General features: G+C 37.8%; 3 protein-coding genes across 5 annotated transcripts in view; 1 reads left to right on the top strand and 2 right to left on the bottom strand.

The window, feature by feature from the left end:
* Window positions 1–8,303, top strand: part of LOC107559652 (interferon regulatory factor 2-like) — an 18,249-nt gene extending 9,946 nt beyond the window's left edge. Inside the window, exons 3-9 of one of the 2 annotated variants that reach the window (XM_016243550.1) lie at window positions 810–909; window positions 1,155–1,331; window positions 1,492–1,526; window positions 1,608–1,722; window positions 4,990–5,157; window positions 5,321–5,364; window positions 6,618–8,303. In XM_016243550.1, the coding sequence (XP_016099036.1) occupies window positions 810–909; window positions 1,155–1,331; window positions 1,492–1,526; window positions 1,608–1,722; window positions 4,990–5,157; window positions 5,321–5,364; window positions 6,618–6,947 (969 nt within the window). In that variant the 3' untranslated portion in view covers window positions 6,948–8,303. Of the gene's footprint in view, window positions 1–809; window positions 910–1,154; window positions 1,332–1,491; window positions 1,527–1,607; window positions 1,723–2,271; window positions 2,518–2,762; window positions 2,940–3,099; window positions 3,135–3,215; window positions 3,331–4,989; window positions 5,158–5,320; window positions 5,365–6,617 lie in introns of those variants that run through there. The other variant, XM_016243551.1, reaches the window with a different exon arrangement.
* A 640-nt stretch (window positions 8,304–8,943) lies between these two features.
* On the bottom strand, window positions 8,944–10,874 carry LOC107559628 (transmembrane protein 134-like). Its single transcript, XM_016243523.1, has 6 exons — window positions 10,632–10,874; window positions 10,479–10,546; window positions 9,985–10,061; window positions 9,707–9,751; window positions 9,425–9,478; window positions 8,944–9,197 (listed from the first exon to the last, which is right to left on the bottom strand). The coding sequence occupies exons 1-6, from the start codon at window positions 10,830–10,832 to the stop codon at window positions 9,115–9,117; spliced, it is 528 nt and encodes a 175-aa protein (XP_016099009.1). The 5' UTR covers window positions 10,833–10,874; the 3' UTR covers window positions 8,944–9,114.
* An 8,329-nt stretch (window positions 10,875–19,203) lies between these two features.
* The window catches only part of LOC107559650 (storkhead-box protein 2-like), a 48,632-nt gene continuing 47,206 nt past the window's right edge, over window positions 19,204–20,629 (bottom strand). For both annotated transcript variants that reach the window (XM_016243548.1, XM_016243549.1), the window contains exon 4: window positions 19,204–19,583. In XM_016243548.1, the coding sequence (XP_016099034.1) occupies window positions 19,382–19,583 (202 nt within the window). In that variant the 3' untranslated portion in view covers window positions 19,204–19,381. The remainder of the gene's footprint in view (window positions 19,584–20,629) is intronic.

The raw sequence follows: 20,629 nt of genomic DNA, 5'->3' as shown, positions 1-20,629 counted from the left end.
ATGAGGCCGATGAGTGGGGCGTCGTCTGCAAACTTCAGCAGCTTGCCAGAGGGGTCTTTAGAGGTGCAGTCGTTGGTGTATAGGGAGAAGAGCAGTGGAGAGAGAACACAACCCTGAGGGGCTCCAGTGCTGATCGTACGGGTGCTGGATGTGTATTTTCCCAGCCTCACTAGCTGCTGTCTGTCTGTCAGGAAGCTGTTGATCCACTGACAGACGGAGGTGGGCACGGAGAGCTGAGATAGTTTGGGCAGGAGGAGGTTTGGGATGATAGTGTTAAAGGCCGAGCTGAAGTCCACGAACAGGATCCTCACATAAGTCCCTGGTCTGTCTAGATGTTGCAGAACATAATGCAGTCCCATGTTTACTGCATCGTCCACAGACCTGTTTGCTCTGTAGGCAAACTGAAGAGGATCCAGCAAGGGTCCAGTGATGTCCTTCAGGTGGGCCAGCACCAGTTTTTCAAAAGACTTCATGACCACATACTGTACATACATACCTTACAAAATGTATATTATCATGGCCATGTTGTACTAATTCATTCCCTCATCTCGCCATGATTTACTAAACAAGGGAACGAATGAATAAGCCATGGGAACGAGTTCTTAATTTGCATGTCATGTGCACGGCTCAATAGTACAGAACTTTATATCTGTACAAGTTAAGTTTGAACTTGTAACTTGTGTGGTAGTTTGTGTCTTTACCAATAACTTTGAAAATGATCTTTTAAATTTGAGCGTGCTTGACATGTTACTCAACTCACTGAACTTGAATTGGGTAATAGTACACTATCCAAATGTTTCCATTAACAGGAGAAAAAGATATTTCAGATACCGTGGATGCATGCAGCCAGACATGGATGGGATTTGGAAAAGGATGCACCTTTATTTATGAACTGGGCCATTCACACAGGTAGCTGTTGACAGAGCGGTTGCCCATTCTCTCTTGTATAAAGAATGAGGCTTTAAGGTGACTGATTTAAAGGTGAACATGGTAATTTCTGCAATATGTCCACTATGCATTAGAGTTTATTCCTCTTTTACATACAGCTTTGAACACATTTCTAGGGTGATTATTGTGTTGGTTCAACTGGTTTGTGACTCCATTTTGTTGTACGAGATTTTGATTCAGTTGTTACCCAATTATATTTCATACAGGAAAGTATCGCCCAGGTATTGACAAACCAGACCCTAAGACATGGAAAGCAAATTTCCGCTGTGCTATGAATTCTCTACCAGACATAGAGGAAGTGAAAGATAAAAGCATGAAGAAAGGAAACAATGCCTTCAGAATGTACAGAATGCTTTCCTCATATGAAAAGGCTGTTAAGAAAGGTAATTTCAGTCATTAATGAAACACAATACTATTTAGATAAAATCCCATGTCATTCCATAGCATTTTTGCTCATGTACATATCATGAATGTAGATGTACATAGTTTTGTTTTGGTGTAGAAATTCTAACGATGACATTAGAATGCATATTGTCTTTTCAGGGAAGAAAAAGATGGGCCTGGAGCAAAGAGCAAAAGTAGGATGCATGACTGTACACTCAAACAGTGCACATTTCTTAGTACAGCAAATAATCTCACACCTGTGTTTGATTCCTTAGAGGATTTTTCAGAAACGGAAAGCTGGCACTCCCAGAAAATATAAAATGACAAAAGAACAAAGTGAAGAGAACTTAATGGAAGAAACTACACCGGACAGCACTGTGCTATTTGCTGGTAAATAACCAAAACATGCACACAATCCCTTATTGCAATGAATGTTTGAATAAAAAAGTGGTATTCAAAAACAAATGATGCTAAAACTCAGAACTAATTTTTAACCAATTTTTAATCATCTGGTCTCAGTGTCATGTTTTCATGTAAAAGCAAACTTCTTTTTCTATCTTTAATGTAAATGCCAAATGGTTTCACATTTTATCACCTTCATTATTCATACATTTTACTTAAAGGGATAGTTCACCCAAAAATGAAAATTTTATGTTTATCTGCTTACCCCCAGGGCATCCAAGATGTAGGTGACTTTGTTTCTTCAGTAGAACACAAATGATGATTTTTAACTTTAACCGTTGCAATCTATCAGTCATATAATGCATGGCAATGGTAACAAAATCTATGAGAGTAAAAAAAACATGCACAGACAAATCCAAATTAAACCCTGCGGCTCGTGACGACACATTGATGTCCTAAGACACGAAACGATCGGTTTGTGCGAGAAACCGAACAGTATTTATATAATTTATGAACTTTATATCTGTACAAGTTAAGTTTGAACTTGTAACTTGTGTGGTAGTTTGTGTCTTTACCAATAACTTTGAAAATGATCTTTTAAATTTGAGCGTGCTTGACATGTTACTCAACTCACTGAACTTGAATTGGGTAATAGTACACTATCCAAATGTTTCCATTAACAGGAGAAAAAGATATTTCAGATACCGTGGATGCATGCAGCCAGACATGGATGGGATTTGGAAAAGGATGCACCTTTATTTATGAACTGGGCCATTCACACAGGTAGCTGTTGACAGAGCGGTTGCCCATTCTCTCTTGTATAAAGAATGAGGCTTTAAGGTGACTGATTTAAAGGTGAACATGGTAATTTCTGCAATATGTCCACTATGCATTAGAGTTTATTCCTCTTTTACATACAGCTTTGAACACATTTCTAGGGTGATTATTGTGTTGGTTCAACTGGTTTGTGACTCCATTTTGTTGTACGAGATTTTGATTCAGTTGTTACCCAATTATATTTCATACAGGAAAGTATCGCCCAGGTATTGACAAACCAGACCCTAAGACATGGAAAGCAAATTTCCGCTGTGCTATGAATTCTCTACCAGACATAGAGGAAGTGAAAGATAAAAGCATGAAGAAAGGAAACAATGCCTTCAGAATGTACAGAATGCTTTCCTCATATGAAAAGGCTGTTAAGAAAGGTAATTTCAGTCATTAATGAAACACAATACTATTTAGATAAAATCCCATGTCATTCCATAGCATTTTTGCTCATGTACATATCATGAATGTAGATGTACATAGTTTTGTTTTGGTGTAGAAATTCTAACGATGACATTAGAATGCATATTGTCTTTTCAGGGAAGAAAAAGATGGGCCTGGAGCAAAGAGCAAAAGTAGGATGCATGACTGTACACTCAAACAGTGCACATTTCTTAGTACAGCAAATAATCTCACACCTGTGTTTGATTCCTTAGAGGATTTTTCAGAAACGGAAAGCTGGCACTCCCAGAAAATATAAAATGACAAAAGAACAAAGTGAAGAGAACTTAATGGAAGAAACTACACCGGACAGCACTGTGCTATTTGCTGGTAAATAACCAAAACATGCACACAATCCCTTATTGCAATGAATGTTAAAGTGGTATAGTGGTATTCAAAAACAAATGATGCTAAAACTCAGAACTAATTTTTAACCAATTTTTAATCATCTGGTCTTGTTTTCATGTGTTTGGTTACCAAGATACGTTAAAATATCATATTTTTTCTTCTTTTACAAGAAACACATTCAGGTTTGTAAAAAATTTGAGGGTGAGTAAATGATGACGATTTCTATTTTTGGGTAAACTATCCCTTTAAGCCACCCTTAAAGGGATAGTTCACCCAAAAATGAAAATTTTATGTTTATCTGCTTACCCCCAGGGCATCCAAGATGTAGGTGACTTTGTTTCTTCAGTAGAACACAAATGATGATTTTTAACTTTAACCGTTGCAATCTATCAGTCATATAATGCATGGCAATGGTAACAAAATCTATGAGAGTAAAAAAAACATGCACAGACAAATCCAAATTAAACCCTGCGGCTCGTGACGACACATTGATGTCCTAAGACACGAAACGATCGGTTTGTGCGAGAAACCGAACAGTATTTATATAATTTATTATTGTTTTTTTTTTTACCTCTAATACACCACTATGTCCAACTGCCTTGAGCGTGCGCACGGCATCCGGTGCGTAAGGTGTGTACGCGCTCTGGTGTAGTTTACGCAAGCGCCAGAAGTGATCTCTCGCGCGTATACGTCACTCATTGTTTACACAGTGCACAAACATTGTAGGTACGATGGCTAATCAAAATGGTACTTACTTGCGCTAATCCAGATTGTTCAAACCGACTTGAAACTAAAAGATTACGTTCTCTCCCGTGAACTCATTCGGGAGTGGTGACTTTCCACGTATTCCCAACTTCTGAGCCTGCTCGCCTGAAGTTATGGTTGATTGCTCTTCGATCGATTCGTGTCTTAGGACATCAATGTGGCGTCACGAGCCACAAGGTTTAATTTGGATTTGTCTGTGTATGTTTTTTTTACTCTCATAGATTTTGTTACCATTGCCATGCATTATACGACTGCAACGGTTGGAGTTAAAAATAATCATTTGTGTTCTACTGAAGAAACAAAGTCACCTACATCTTGGATGCCCTGGGGGTAAGCAGATAAACACAAAATTTTCATTTTTGGGTGAACTATCCCTTTAAGGGTGGCTTAAAGGGATAGTTTACCCAAAAATAGAAATCGTCATCATTTACTCACCCTCAAATTTTTTACAAACCTGAATGTGTTTCTTGTAAAAGAAGAAAAAATATGATATTTTAACGTATCTTGGTAACCAAACAGTTTCTGGTCCCAATTGACTTCCACAGTCATTTTTTTCCATACTACGGAAGTTAGTTGGCACCAACAACTGTTTGGTTATTCACATTCTTCAGAACATCTTTTATGTTCAGTAGTAGACACAAACTCATACAGGTTTGAAACAACTGGAGGATTACTAAATGACAGAATTTTTGGGTGAACTATCCCTTTACATATCCATATACTTTTTCAGTAATTTACTGCATATCGATTGGTATGCACTGAAGGACTTTAATAATACTACATCTAACATACATTAGCGCAAATGATTAAAATGTATTTTAGTAGAAATGTTAAAGATAAAGTCTCTAAATCATACATGCTTATTCATCAACACAGAGCAGGAGAGCTTCCCTGTGCCCATGTCATCTGAGAGGGAGATGGCTGTAGCTGAATTACCTGATGTGTGTGCAGTTGTTGAGGTGGCAACGGAGAATGAAGAACCTATGTTTAGCTCCACTGATATGTGTCTGCCTCTCCAGGACTCCCATGTTTCATCCTACAGTGGTAGTTTTTTTTTTTTTGCATTCAACTCTACTGTCTTTGTGTTGTATTCACCACTGGAATGATAAACTACATATTACTGCTACTATTACTGAATTATGTTATTGTTGGCCACAAACACCGCTGGATATAATTATTAATTTTATTCTCTATTTTGCCTCAACAGAGAGTGACACCGAGAGCACAAACAGCGAGGAAGACTTGGCACAGGTATGAATGTAAATGGATAAAAAAAAAATCCAAGAAAGGATATCTTCCCTTTCATATTTTTATATACAATTTAGGCTCTTATATCTTATGAAATTGTGTTCTTGGTAACAGTCAGTTACAGCAAATACACTACAATTTTAAAGTTTTAAAGTCAGTATGATTGTTTTAAAAAAAATCATGAGGTAGCACTAGACAAACTAGTTGCTTAGTAGCATGCATATTACTAGAATATTGGCTGTTTATTAGTACTTCTAAAGCACATATTAATGCCTTATTCTGCATGACCATATTTTAGTTCCTTCAATCATACCCCATACCTAAACAACAACCATTATGACTATTAATAAGTAGCAAATTAGGAGTTTGAGCAAAAGTCATAGTTAATAGTGAGAATTGGTCCCCAGACTAAAGTGAGACCAAACATGAATACTTTAATTTAGCACGGATGCATTAAATTGATCACAAGTGACCGTATAGGCACTTTCTATTTAAAAAGAATCCTGAATAACATGTATCACAGTTTCCACAAAAATATGGAAAAACACAGCGGCCTAGCGTGAGGGGAAGCCCCGGCTTAGCGTGAGCAGAGGCGGCGGGGTTGAGAACGGCGCAGGCGGCGGATCCGACGAAGGAGCGGCAAGCACATGTGACGACCCCGGGCTTCGTCCACGGTGAAAGCCGATACGGCGATCCACAGCACTAAGTTGATGTATTCCCTCAGCGACCAGCACGGATCAGCTCCAGGCATGACGAAGCGGATATCGTCCTCTTTTGGAAGACCAAACAAAGTAGTTTCGCTTTCACAACGAAGCACACAGCGTCTTCAGGACATGGCGGAAAGCTGCAACAATACTACAGTGAGAATAAAAGTTACACCTTCTTTCTTTGCGTGAACATTTGGGAGGCGTTATGCAAATCTTCCCACATAGTGAGGTAGATATGTGGGGGCGTGTTAGAACGAGCCGTTTTAGGTAGGTGTGGCTGACTCTTAACTTTTATAAAAAATATCTCTTTGGATTTGAGACTTTAGACTTTGCAACTTTACAGATCTTTATGCACCAAGAGCTTGTAACTCTCCAAAGAGAAAGGAAAAATTGAAATCGCATCATATGACCCCTTTAAAAAATTTGTACTGACTCCAAACCATTGAACAGTAGTGTACATAGACATTTCATTGTCAAGCCACAGCCAATTTGGGATTTTTATTTTTTATTTTTTTATTGTGCTAAGAGTGTTATTAACTTCCCCTGCAGCTTCCCCAGGACTTGTCCTTAAAAGCTTCACAAAGATCATCATGTAATTCTGTGTTAAGGATCCCATCATCAGCTCAATCCTCACCAAACACATTTTTCACATCAACAAAAGTCAATTTCAAAGTGACCAGCTGCAGAGAGGACTTGCCCCTAATTGCTTACAACACTCCTCCATGGTTTCCCTGCCTGTTTAGTTTCCAAAAAGTCACAGACATGCGACCCTCAAGCCCTGCCCCCTCACCAGATCTCACCAGTAGCCTGGCTTCTCAGGCAAGTGTGATAGCTAAAGCTGTGGACCTCTCTGTTGCAAAACACAAAACACTACAATGAAGACATTTGAAATGTACAACCCGCTGCTATGCAAATTATACATCTACACCCATAATTCAACATTAATCAAGTACTCTCAGGTGTAAGATTTCCCTCAAATATAATCCTGTGTTTGTGTGCAGCTTTTAAAACCAAACAGAGAGTTCCAAGCTATCTGAATCCGTTATACTACATATCATTATATTTCTGAAATAGTTTGCAGCACACTACCTCATTCTCATAACTGCATTAAATTTGTAACTTGTAGAACTACCTCACGGATCACAGAAGTTGTCAGTGTAAGCTAGTAATGATGCAGCATTGGGAGAATATGCTTGTATTAATTTAGCATTAGAGTGACATTTCATACATGTTGACAGCATATGTAATAAAATAATAAAGAACGAAATAGAAGTTACTGGGGAATTTTTAAGGGGAATTTGTATGCGTCTTTCTACAGGGTACTGTAGCAATATTGAAATCAGTTTTTGAACGATATGATTAAGGTTTCAGTACATTTATATATGAAATTGTCATGTCTGAATTACATTTTTGTCACTCCAGAACAACTTATTGAACTGTCTGTCTGGAAACTTTAAGTTTTACTTGAGGTTCAGCTCTCCCATGTTAGTAGGGCTATAAATACTTGAATAGAAACACTAAGAGTTATGTATTAACTTGTCAAACCGTTCTCATTTGTGTTCTGAAATCACTCTTATTATAAGGTAATGAGATTTTGCTATTGTTTTTGTATAAAATATTTTTATACAAGTCACTAATTTGCATAATGAACAAATACAGTATGGAGATTAAAAAGCAAATATAAAAACAGGTTTATTGTAGTGTCAATGATTAAAAAATTACAATACAAAATCTTTTCAACACTCATTTGTTGTATAATGTACATTAAAACAGTGGTTCAAAGTGTTAGTAGTGGTACTAGTGAAAAAGATGAATGTGGAGTAGAAAAGCAAATCACTTTTGTTGCTGCATCTAACCTTGATTTTACAATAGTGGGATGAGAAGTCAATGTTTTACAACTCAGACTCTGTGTATGCAGTGGTCTAAATAATAAATTGTATTCTTGGTTTTTACCAATTGTGATTTTCATTCGTCATGTCATTTGTTTCGTCTATAAATATAGTTTTATACAAAGCTAGTGGTGTACAATTTCATGTTGTTGATGGCGCTATATTCGTAACAAAAATGTGTACATCTATAACAAGCTTATTATAATGTTTCATGCTCAATTCCAATTGTTTCACTGAATTGACAACTTAACACTGTTGCACAGCTAATATAAAACATCTCAATTAGATGTGACTTCAATTCTATATTATACACAGATGTTTAAAAGCAATAGTTCACCCAAAAATGTGTGTCTTCATCTGAACAAATTTGGAGAAATTTAGGATTACATGACTTGCTCACCAATGGATCCTCCATTGAAAAATTCCATCCCCTGCTGTCCTCACATCAAAATCCACCAACTTTTTTTGACCATTTTCACTTGTCAGTGCTTGATCTGTACATATTTCTCACCTGATTCAGATGAGACTACTTCACTGGTGAAAGCAATATTATAGATAGATGAGTCGTATTTTAGCCGGAAACAACTGTTAAGTTAAAAACTGAATCAGGAGAGAAATGTGCACAGATCAAGCACCACTTACAAGCAAAACATGTCAAAACCAGTTCTAAACAAATATGTCGGTGGATTTTGATGAGAGGACAACAGGAGATTATGGACTCATATTTGACCGTTTGAAATGAAAACGCCTTAATGGATTTGTTTAGAACAAACACATCGATTTTCACATTACAAGACATTAATTGATAGACTGGTGAGCAAGTGATGTAATGCTAAATTTCTCCAAATCTGCTCCACCTTGGGTGGCCTGAGAGCGAGTACATTTTCAGCAAATTTTCATTTTTGGGTGAAGTGAACTATGTCTTTATTACAGTCTGTGCCTTCTTTTGAAGTAAGATTGTATATTGTTGCACTTGATACTCTTTTTTTTTTTTTTTAAGTAGAGGTTATACTTAGACCTATGTACAGACTGGCTTTTACCAAAATGAAGAAAGCGTTTAGAAAACCACTAGTAACTGAGGTTGTAAAAGTATGTCATCCCCTTTGAAATGGTGGGCAATCAATACCACCAGTCTGGATGATGTGAAGAAAAACGGTTTACTTCTCAAAGTATGGCAAATAAAAGAACTTGAATCCTCTTCGTCCCCGAACTGCACAGCTTATATAGATCACATGATAGACTGAAACAAAAAAAGGGAAGAGCAAGAGTTGTTTCGTTGTTTTTCGCTAGCATTTTTCTTTAAGCAATGCCGAGTCAAGTCTTGTTCTTCCTCTGCATGAACAACTTCTCTTGACTGCACAGATAAGTTCACAATTCATAAAACTATATCATCTAAGGTCCAAAATCCACTACTGATATTCACAATGGCAAACCTGACTTGTATATTAAGAACACATTAGATCTTACCACCGGGAATGAAGAGTAGAAATCCAGGAACAAAGAAAATTGCACTTGAAACACCTAAAAAAGGCATAAATACATGGGTTACATAATTATACAGGACAAAATTAGCATAAAACCAACTGTTGATTTAGATTATGTCTGAAGGTGGTGGTGTCTCTGTTTTTAAGGCATACAGAGCACTTATATGCTATGATACGCTCCACTTATAATTAGCTTAGAATTATAATTCTAAAGCAATCTTGCTCATGTTTCATAGTTATTTACAGCCAATGTGACAGGTCTTACCTGCGTGAGGGTTTAACTGTATGACTATGCCTGTAAAGATCAAAGCTGATAGGAAGGAGGAACAGGGAGGGGAGATAGGAAGTGGAGAGATAATACAATAACTTAACAGCAGACAATTGCATTTGAATTTACCATCTATGCTCAAAAGTTGACAGCAAGGTAAACAAAGACAGCACTTTACAAGTCAAACAGAAACAGCCGTTCCCAGACACCTTCCCCCTGAGATCAGTAGTACTTGTTATGATCAAAAAACATCACAAAAGGTATGATAGTCTTACCAACTCCAGTGATTAAGAGGAGGAATGAAGCAAGAACGACTCGTCTGTTCTTCTTCACCAGCGGGTGAGACGTCCACCTGGGAACAATCCACACAGAGCAAAGCACAAGGAAAGGAAAAGAATATCAAACTATTTTAATTTACCCAACCAGAGTTATTTTTTGTAAATATCGGAGGCCTTTGTTCACCCCCCGCAGCCGTGTGAGGCACTTTTTATTATGGATGGCTGTGCTTTATTTCACTTCTTTTGGTCTGATGAACTGCAACACCCGCTGACTGCCATTAAACAGCTTGGATTCATCTGAAAGAAGAAAGTCATATACACCTAGGCTGCCTCGGGGTTGAGTAAATAATGGGCTAATTTTCATTTTTGGGTGAAAAAACCCTTTAATGAAACCCTTATTGGTGCAACCCATCCTTCATTTTGTACTATGCTGCTCAAATTATTTCATTCGATGTTCAATTAAATTCCTTGCTTAATGAGAATTTTCAAACCTGATTTTGAAGAAGTTATTGAAAGAAGAGTTCACAGTGCCACCTAAAGCATCTTCATTTTCCAGGTTCTGTGGGTGAACACAAACTAAAGTTAGTCATATCTGCCTGTAAAAGACTCTCTAAAAGAAAGCGACACTCATGTTACCACCTGACCTGATATTTCAGATTACTGTGTTCAGGAGTGCCAGTGGGTCCAGAAGTTTGTGTTTTGGCAAAAGAAAGAGGTCCAAACATCATCTCTCCCCCGCCATCCTTCTCTCTCCCCTTCCATTCCCCCTCATCCTCTCCAGGCACCACATCTTCCTCCTCCCCCTCCAGGACGAAGGCGTCATCAATAGTGAACTCCGTCCCCATTGCTACAGGCCCTCGGATACTTGCTGTTTGTTAACTGGCAACCACTGTGAAGTTAATGAACATCTTAGTCTAGTTACTGTCCTCTATATTTTCATAATGCAGTATAGCGCATTGACTGCCCTATAACATTCCTTTACAATACACAGTAATGAATTTGACCTTTTTCCTCTCTAAATCCCTTCGTCCCAACTGTAAGTATTACTAAAGAAGAGCAAACAACATTCCCTTCTTTAGATCAAAGCTGCTCATTGTGGCTAAAGTACAGACCACTTCAAAGTGATTGGTCTACAAAATTGTATATGTGAAAAAAGGGAAAGTGTTTTATAAAGACAATTATGCAACATAACTTTGTTTTTGTCCATTTTTATGATTGCTGTTGTTGTTGTTTATTTAATTTATTTATTACTGAAAAGTTAACAGATTTTATTCAAAGTAAAACGTTCTTTTATGAGGCAGATTCAGGTTCAAAAGTAGAATAAATGCCCTGAGGAAGCATGTGACTGACGCTCTTCCGCTTGTTCCTAACAACAGAATGTTCGCATCCACCCCAAAACAATCTACATCTCGCGTATTGTAAAGGAGCTCGTTACACGCGACACGTAATTTTAAGTGCGATACAATAATAGAATGTACTCCGTCCCCATTGCTACAGGCCCTCGGATACTTGCTGTTTGTTAACTGGCAACCACTGTGAAGTTAATGAACATCTTAGTCTAGTTACTGTCCTCTATATTTTCATAATGCAGTATAGCGCATTGACTGCCCTATAACATTCCTTTACAATACACAGTAATGAATTTGACCTTTTTCCTCTCTAAATCCCTTCCTCCCAACTGTAAGTATTACTAAAGAAGAGCAAACAACATTCCCTTCTTTAGATCAAAGCTGCTCATTGTGGCTAAAGTACAGACCACTTCAAAGTGATTGGTCTACAAAATTGTATATGTGAAAAAAGGGAAAGTGTTTTATAAAGACAATTATGCAACATAACTTTGTTTTTGTCCATTTTTATGATTGCTGTTGTTGTTGTTTATTTAATTTATTTATTACTGAAAAGTTAACAGATTTTATTCAAAGTAAAACGTTCTTTATGAGGCAGATTCAGGTTCAAAAGTAGAATAAATGCCCTGAGGAAGCATGTGACTGACGCTCTTCCGCTTGTTCGCATCCACCCCAAAACAATCTACATCTCGCGTATTGTAAAGGAGCTCGTTACACGCGACACGTAATTTTAAGTGCGATACAATAATAGAATGAGAGTTTAAAACCTCGAATGTCATTAAAAATAAGTTGTTTTGAGGCAAAATGTCTACTGCTAATTTTACGAGTCTGCCTGAAAATGTAAAGAGTCGAACATCCCGTTATCAAGACCAACAATAGCGCAACATTACAAAGGAAGAATCCTCTACTTACTGTCCATTAGTCTTGATCTTCGTCAGTCATTCATAGATCTGTCTGCCATGATCCTTAGATCAATTCCAAGGCATACAAAGTTAGTAAAGCTGTTTAAATGTATTATTTACTCGCCGGCGATAACCTTCAACCCAAACTTTGCTAGTAACAGCTGCTTCTTTTTCGTGGGTCGAGTCTAAGCACACAAAAGTAGCGGTTGTCTCTTTAGTGACACCCGGAGGACTGGAGGATTCAGCAATTACCCTCAAGAAAACGGGGCATTTTGATACAGATGATAAATGTATAGTTATAGGTCTTTTGTTATAATAATAATACATTATAATTCCTTTAGTAATTATCTATCTATGTAGCACTTCTATTAATACTTTTATTCAGCAAATGTGCATTAAATTGATCAAAAGTAACAGTAAATTTTGATGGGTGCATGGTGAAAAGCAATTATTTAGACCAGGGGTGCCCAACCCTGCTCCTGGCGATCGACTGTCCTGCAAAGTTTAGCTCCAATTCTAATCAAACACACCTGCCTTTAATTTTTGAGTGATCCTGAAGACCCTAATTAGTTGCTTCAGGTCTGCAAAGTTCAGCTCCAACCCTAATCAAACACACCTGAAGCAACTAATTAGGGTCTTCAGGATCACTCAAAAATTAAAGGCAGGTGTGTTTGATTAGGGTTGGAGCTGAACTTTGCAGGACAGTCGATCGCCAGGAGCAGGGTTGGGCACCCCTGATTTAGACACTGGGCACAAGGGCATATTAGTTGCTTACAGTCCCAATGTGTTTCTGTCTGAGTGTGTATTTTGAAATGAGCGATCTTATCAAATTCTTCATAAATCCATTCTAGAAACATTCCTCAGATATTTTGGTCCATACTGACATGGTAGCATCACCAGGGCCGTAGCTGCGGTTTGCAGGGACCCGGTGCAGGTTGTAGGCCCTGTTGGAAATGGTGTAAATAAGAAAAATAAATAAACAGAACAAAGATACAAATTAAGCAATGATTTAAGCTTAATCAAGTTTGTAGGTGCTCAGGTGCAGAAACCAATCAAATGTAAAATAGCATTGCATAGTCTTCACTGTATAAATTAAATATAGATTCATTCTTGTTAAAACTACAAAAGTAATTCAGTCAAGAGCAGGGAGTGATTTAACATTAAAGGGTTGCTCCACTCAAAATGAGAATAGTCATTAATCACTTACCACCCCCCTTCTGAATTTCTTGAAGCGATGAGAATACTTTTTGCACTCAAAGAAAACAAAAATAATGATTTCAACAATTTGTCAACAATTCATTTCGGAGAGTATCCACTGAATGCAAACTGCGTATGCTGTTCTGTGTCAGCCGCACCACACGGATATGCCGCTTTTTCAAATCAAATCGTAAATAAACTTAGAAAATGTATCCATGTGGTGCGGCTGACACAGACAAGTAGAACAGTATATGTAGTTTACCTTCAGTGGATACTCTCCAAAATGGCGCTACGGTGACGCGGAGGAGACGAATTGTTGAATAAAGAAATAATTTGTTTTCTTTGCGTACAAAAAGTATTCTCGTCACTTCATAAAATTCAGATTGAACCACTGATGGCAGATGGACAATTTTGACGATGTCTTTCATACTTTCTGGGCCTTGACAGTGTTATTTACTTGGGTCACAATGGGACAAGCCTCCCGGTTTTCATCCAAAATATCTTAAATTGTGTTTTGAAGAAGAACGAAGCTTCTACGGGTTTGGAATGACATGGGGGTAAGTGATTAATGACAACATTTTCATTTTGGGGTGGAGTAATCCTTTAAGAACACAGACAACAGCTGGTAAATTAGGTGCGGTGACTTTAAGAGACAATGCATGGATCCAATAAAGTAATACACATCCAATTTCTTTTTACGTTCACTTCAGACATAACCAACAACTTTTCGGGAATACTCGCCAAGACGGGCATTTCGACATAAGCGCAAGACGCAAAACTCAATTCGGCATCGACGGGCTGTGAGACGCGGCTATTTCTGCGCGCGGGTGCTGAATTAAGTTCTTTCGTTTCTTTTTGTGCCTGAATATTTAAATTGGTGAGGTGAATTTGATCGTTCAAGAGCAAGACGTGAAAGAGAACTCAATACGGTGTTCACTAGTCTGAAACGCGGCTCACTGTGTGTGAACCGAACACATCGCGCTTGACCTCAGTGGAGTTATTTAGCAAATCTCTTGATTGTTTAAATTGGCAAGGCTTAAAAACACATGCAAATAAGCTTTCGTGACAACGTGCAGCAGTGGCCCATCAACTGTCCGGAGCATGTTTCATGCTGGCCTCGAGTAGTCGGTTGAATTCGCAGAGTGATACGAATCTCCCATTCCACCACATCCCAAAGGTGTGCTACTGGACGAAAATCTGGTGACTGTGGTGAGTAGTCAACTCATTGTCACTTATCATTGTTTGAGATGATTTAGGCTTTGTGACATTTGGGCGTTATCCTTCAGTAGACTATGGCATTTAAATGATGCTCAAGTGGTACAAGGGGCCCCAGAGTATGCCAAGAAATACTCCCCCACACCATTACACCACCACCAGCAGCCTGAACCGTTGATACAAGGTAGGGTGGGTCCATGCTTTCATGTTGATTATGCCCAATTCTGGCCCTATACCATCCAAATGTCACACACAAAATTCGAGACTCATCAGACCAGGCAACCTTTTCCCAATCTTTTGTTGCCCATCTGCTTCAAGGTTTGACATGTTGTGCATTCAGAGATGCTCTTCTGTGTACCTCGGTTGTATTGAGTGGTTGAGCTACTGATGCCTTTCTGTGGACTAAAAAAACCAGTCTAGACATTCTCCTCTGACATCAAGGCATTTTTGCCCTCAAAACTGCCACTCACTGGATTTTCTCTTTTTCGGACCATTCTCTTTAAAGCTAGTGGTTGTACATGAAAATCCCAGTAGATCAGCATTTTCTGAAATACTCAGACCAGCCCACCTGGCACCAACAACCATGCCACGTTCAAAGTCACTTAAATCACCTTTCTTCCCCATTCTGATACTCGGTTTGAACTTCAGCAGATCTTGACCATGTCTACATGCATAACTGCATTTAGTTGCTGCCATGTGATTGGCTGATTAGATATTTGCGTTAATGAACAATTGAACAGGTGTACCTAATAAAGTGGCTGGTGAGTGTAGATTATTTATTACGTTTTACAGGGATCCATTAAGTTGATCCATGAAGCCTTGCAATTTCAGGCTTTTTTACTTTAATCATATTCAAATAATCTGATTGATTATGATTTCAAGAATGATTTGAACCTGTAAAACAATATAATCGCCATTGGAAATGGAATGCATCATGAACAAGTGATTACATTCAATAAATTGAAAAAAAAAGTCTTTCATGCCCTTCTCACAATTGTTTTTGAATCACTTCAGTTTTCATTATGGCATGCTAACAGATTTCTCTCAAAACTGTATAAATGATTACTGAAATGTCATGTGCTGTTTAGGTAATAATAATCAACCAGCATCATAATGTAGAAGTGCCATCCAAAATACGTACAGCTAATGTATAACTTAACTTAAAGACATTACACTGAAAGGTTTCAAGACACAAGACATTTAAAACATATAACCAAACATGTTATTTTATTGTCTGAAAAAGTAACACAATCTCCCAACTGGGTTTATCACATACACTACCACAACGATGAAACACCATTACTACACAAATAGGGACTTCTTTTCAAATATTATAGACATTACAAAAAGATCCCTCATATCTTTCAGTTTTGTTCTGAAGTTATACTAAGCATGGCAGATTGATTTCATTTACAGTATGATACTGTACACTGTCACCATTTAGAAACAATGTTGTCTGACGTGGTTCTAAATTCCATAATGTTAAGGGAAGACATTTCATGGTCATTTTTATTTCATATGAAATATTTTACAATATAAACAAAGCATCCGTCTTGGATGAATTTAACAGCAACCAGAGGCCAGGCATTTCAGTGCAAACATGTTTTTTTACAAGGCAGTCTTGGCTGCATTACTCCCTTTTATCTATCAAAAACTAATGAGAAAAAAAGGTTCACCAGACAAAGGAGGAGGTTAAAATTAAAACTAAATTTCACAAAATGTGACAGATATCCAAAAAGCATCCTCTGACAGAGCCTGTTAAGTAAAGGAGGCCATGTGTTTGTATTGTCCAAAAACAAAACACACATACAAAAGTGATTGAAGTTCTGCAGAGATGTATTCATCACTGAACTGAAATATGCTTCAGGACTTAAATCATTGTTTTAAGTAAAGTTCTGTTGCAATGATTTGAGAAAGCATCTATTTATAGAGCAGACGTTATGAGGTGCTTGCTCTGCCTAATGTTGCTCTCTGGTGTGCATCTGATGCCTTACAATGATGCAAAATTACCATTTAATATATGAGGCTCTTACCTATCCACAATCTTCATCCCACCTCCAACTACAGGGTCTAAGAGGCTGTTTGGACCCTAACCACTGACCACTCAAATATTAGGTGGGAAACTGAAAACAATACTATTGTAAACAGTACTGCCAAAAAGTAGAAGGCAGGTGAACTAGTTCTGATTTAGGCTAAATGTTTAGGATTGGTGAACTCCTGACCTGTTCCATTTTAAAATACCCATTGAGGTGCTTATTTATAATATAGAATGTAGTCCCTTGATTTCCATGTAGATGCATTTTTAACAAACTAGAGTTACGGTTACTCACTGGGCTTGAAATAATGAAGCAGATAAACAAATATTCATGTGAAGGGGACAGCAGAGAACTGAAAATGGCTTCATAAACACATTGGAGGGAAAACATAAAATTGGAAATGTTTTGTTGATGTGGTGCTAGACAGATTTATACACAACTTGCAAATAAGTAAAAGACACTTCTGTCAAAAACTGAGAAAAATTGAGTTGAAACTACAGCACTTAATACTGATTACTTTAGAATTAGTCCTCTTAATTACAATGTCTGCCGCTCCTTGTCAACATTCACAGAGAAGAGGCTGATAGCGCTGTGTTCCACAGGCAAAGAATCCAAATCTGTACACGTCCCTACCTTGTTGTTACACAGTTGGTGGAGGTAGCTAGTTATGTGCATGTATGTGGGGTTTAGGGTAGTTTGCATGGGTGATTGCAGGTGTGTGTGGATAATAGTCAAGCGAGAGGGAGTGAGCTGAAAGTGGTTAGTGTCTTTGATTCAAACACAATAAGTCCCACTACAGGATAGCCACCTGAACACTCATCATAAAGCAACAAAACTGTGGAGGGTATGAGCAAAGAAACAAATAAAAGATAAAAAGGGATGATCACCACATAATAGCACCAATGGATGCAACATGAGCTCTGCTCTCTTTCCAAAATCTCACAGAGTCACTGCCAGAAAGGACACCTTAATTCTGGTGCTTTCTTGAGATGGCACTCCAAACAGTTAAAGCCATAGTCCAAATGTTCAAAGCAAGTATTTTAATGTTTAATTCAATCTTTGAAATGAGCCTTCGCTCATGGATCTGAGACTTACTGTATATTCCACATGGCAGGTCAAAACCTGATGTAATCTATTCAACTGTGACATTTGAAAGGAATGATAAATAACAGCGGAGCAAATTATTTGTACATACTTTCACTGAATAAGTTATTCCAACCTAAAACAAGCATTTATTGAAATCATGAAAAGATTGTGAATATACAGTACATATGTGTTGGCTGGGGCAAAATTTTTAACCATATCATCTGTTGACCATATTTTCCACTGAGGTCAGGGACATGATTTGAGTAATGATCAAAAACAGCTCGATTCCCAAGGAAAACAACAAAAACAAAAAGGTTGAAAATAAAATGCCATAGTGGTCTGGATTCAACTCAAGTAAGAAAATCTTTCAAAAGCAAGATTTTTATCGGAGCAGCAAAAGGGCCTAGTCTCTGAATCCCACTGGCCCAAAGGAAGAGAACTGTATGACCTTTCCTTGGAGTGTTTTGGATGCAACACCCGTGTTCCCGCCATTGCGATTTCCAACATCTTCCTTCTTTCATGACAATAAATAAAGCCATCAAGCTACACAGAAGACAAGCATGTTTCCAAACCAACAATGACATCCACAAGTGTCCTGGTTCATGAGACTATGTATCAGATTCACACTGGCATAAAACACACACCTGTTTTTATTTCAAAAGGGAATAACAATAAAAATAATCTACATCTGAGTTAAATGGAGACGAAAATTCAATTGAAATCGTTTATATGTTTGTCTACAGAGAGCGTTTTATTCCCTTAAGAAACAAAGATTGGTGAAACGATCCACAGAAACATGATTACAGTCTGACTGATGTTTTTACCTCTTCTTAGGAGAGTTAACTATTCATGACCTGAGATTAAATATGAACTTTAATGAAACAGGTAAATCCATTACTTAGTGTAAAGTTGCATACAAAGTAATTGTATGCACAATACATTTGGGTAAAAAAAAAAAAAAAAAGCCTTAATTTCAGAATGAGATCATTTTTTCTCACTAATTCAGTCTATGTATTTTTTTATTAAGCATGTGAGTATGATTCTTATTGTCACCAATGTAGCTAACAGTGTCATGACAAATGTATTTATTTTTAGGAATATTATACAACTTTATGAACCATGAATTAAATGTTGCTCAGATTAGGGCTTTTATGCCTCATTTTTTAACTTGTACTGCATACCAATAATACCTTTGACCTGCACATCAGCATCTATCTCTTAATGCGTGCAAACTTAATCCACTGGCTGGATGATCTCTAATCTGTGGCTGACAAAAATACTCTCGAAAACAAAACATTATTAAATTACCAGTTACTTCAAGCCTATCTTGAAAATAATGGTTGATTCCGACTGGAGAATTTCCTGATTAATTGCTTGTTAGGGTAAATAATCCTATGATGTGAAATTTCCTTTTCCATGTTTTTCCCTTTCAAATTTTTTTTTTGCAGTGACCATTTATGCTGTGGGAACAGTCTCTGGAAGCCATGCCTGTGGGTTTAACAGTCCCCATGTAGTCGAGGTGCTTGATGGAGCGAATTACCCAACCTCCTGCACTTAGGCACCCCAACATTGCAGATCACCCTGACCCTACGTCAACCCAGATAGGCCCGTGTCAGACGCTGGTGATGGAGGCAAGGCAGTTGGGGGATTTCTGCAGTTTCTCAGGTTGTGTTGTGGGGGGCTCTGGGATTGCACGGAAGCTGAATGGGGGGCCGATGCTTTTGGTACCCATGTGGCCTGGACTTAGGGCCGAATTCTGTCGCCGGTTACTCTCCACAATGCTTGAGGTGTTGGACGCCAGGCTTTCCCGTGTGCTGAGAAAGTGGTGGAGGTGAGAAAATGACCAGAGAAGAAGAGATAGAGAAAGAACAAAGAGTAGCGTTTAAGACAAGCTAACTGGATAATTACTTTGAGGCAGGAGGAACAATACAAATTATCACACAAGTCCTCAGAAAGACAGAAAAATACCTTCAACCTCACCCTTACCTATGGTTTCACTCTGGTTTGCAGGATTGTTTAGCTGTACAAAAACAGTGTACTTCTTTTGTGACAGTATGACCACAATCAGATGTTCAAGCAACTAAACCAGAAGCACTGACAGAGGTTATACTGCAGGGAGAAGTGGATTAAAGGAATAGCTTGACAAAATATTAAATCATCATTTACTCATGCACGTATGGTATGGCTGTATTCCACAGAATGTTTCCACCTAAAAAAAAGGAAAAATTCTGAAGAAGTTTTCCCTGCCTTTGTCCATGAAATTACAATGAGCAGATACTGAAGCTTACACAATTCAAAATGGACACAAAAGCACCATAAATGTATTATAAAAGAGGTCCATATGATTGTGTTGTAAGAAACAGACTGTAATTGAAATATTTATTCACTGAAAATCTTCACATACTGTAGCTCTCCAGAGTGCATTCATGAGAGAAGTGGCAAATGTGTTCACAAGTATTTAATGATGCTTTTATTGTGATTTTGTGTCTTGTGTTTTCTGAAGCTTTCACTGTAATTCACTGTAATTACATGAAAAATAGTAATCAAATTCCTCATTTTGTGTGCCATGGAAGAAAGTTAGCCATACAGGTTTGGAATGACACAAGGTTAAGTAAATTATGACATTTTTGTGGAAAACTATTGCTTTAAAAGCTCAGATATAATGTATTTAACATCAGTACTGCACAGATAAACATGCAGGTTTTTTTTTGTTTTGTCTTTTGCATATCCCACATCAATCACAAACTAAATTGTGTCTATGCACAAGAGCTATGCTGGTGTTTTTCCAGGAGCTGTGAAATGAAATCATCGCTAATGTGATGAGTCATCTAGAAAATAGTGAATGATTGTCTATGTGGGG

Source organism: Sinocyclocheilus grahami, unplaced genomic scaffold, assembly GCF_001515645.1.
Source record: "Sinocyclocheilus grahami isolate Dianchi unplaced genomic scaffold, SAMN03320097.WGS_v1.1 scaffold693.1, whole genome shotgun sequence".
NCBI lineage: Eukaryota > Metazoa > Chordata > Actinopteri > Cypriniformes > Cyprinidae > Sinocyclocheilus > Sinocyclocheilus grahami.
This window is presented reverse-complemented; position numbering and strand designations above follow the sequence as displayed.

Excerpts from the sequence above, each read along its gene's own strand:
- LOC107559628 (XM_016243523.1), bottom strand. The coding sequence starts at position 10,832 with ATGGGGACGGAGTTCACTATTGATGACGCCTTCGTCCTGGAGGGGGAG. Across the intron at positions 9,752-9,984 it reads CCTCTTAATCACTGGAGTTG|CTTTGATCTTTACAGGCATA; the intron begins GTAAGACTATCA and ends CCTTCCTATCAG. Across the intron at positions 9,198-9,424 it reads TCTACTCTTCATTCCCGGTG|TCTATCATGTGATCTATATA; the intron begins GTAAGATCTAAT and ends TTTTTGTTTCAG.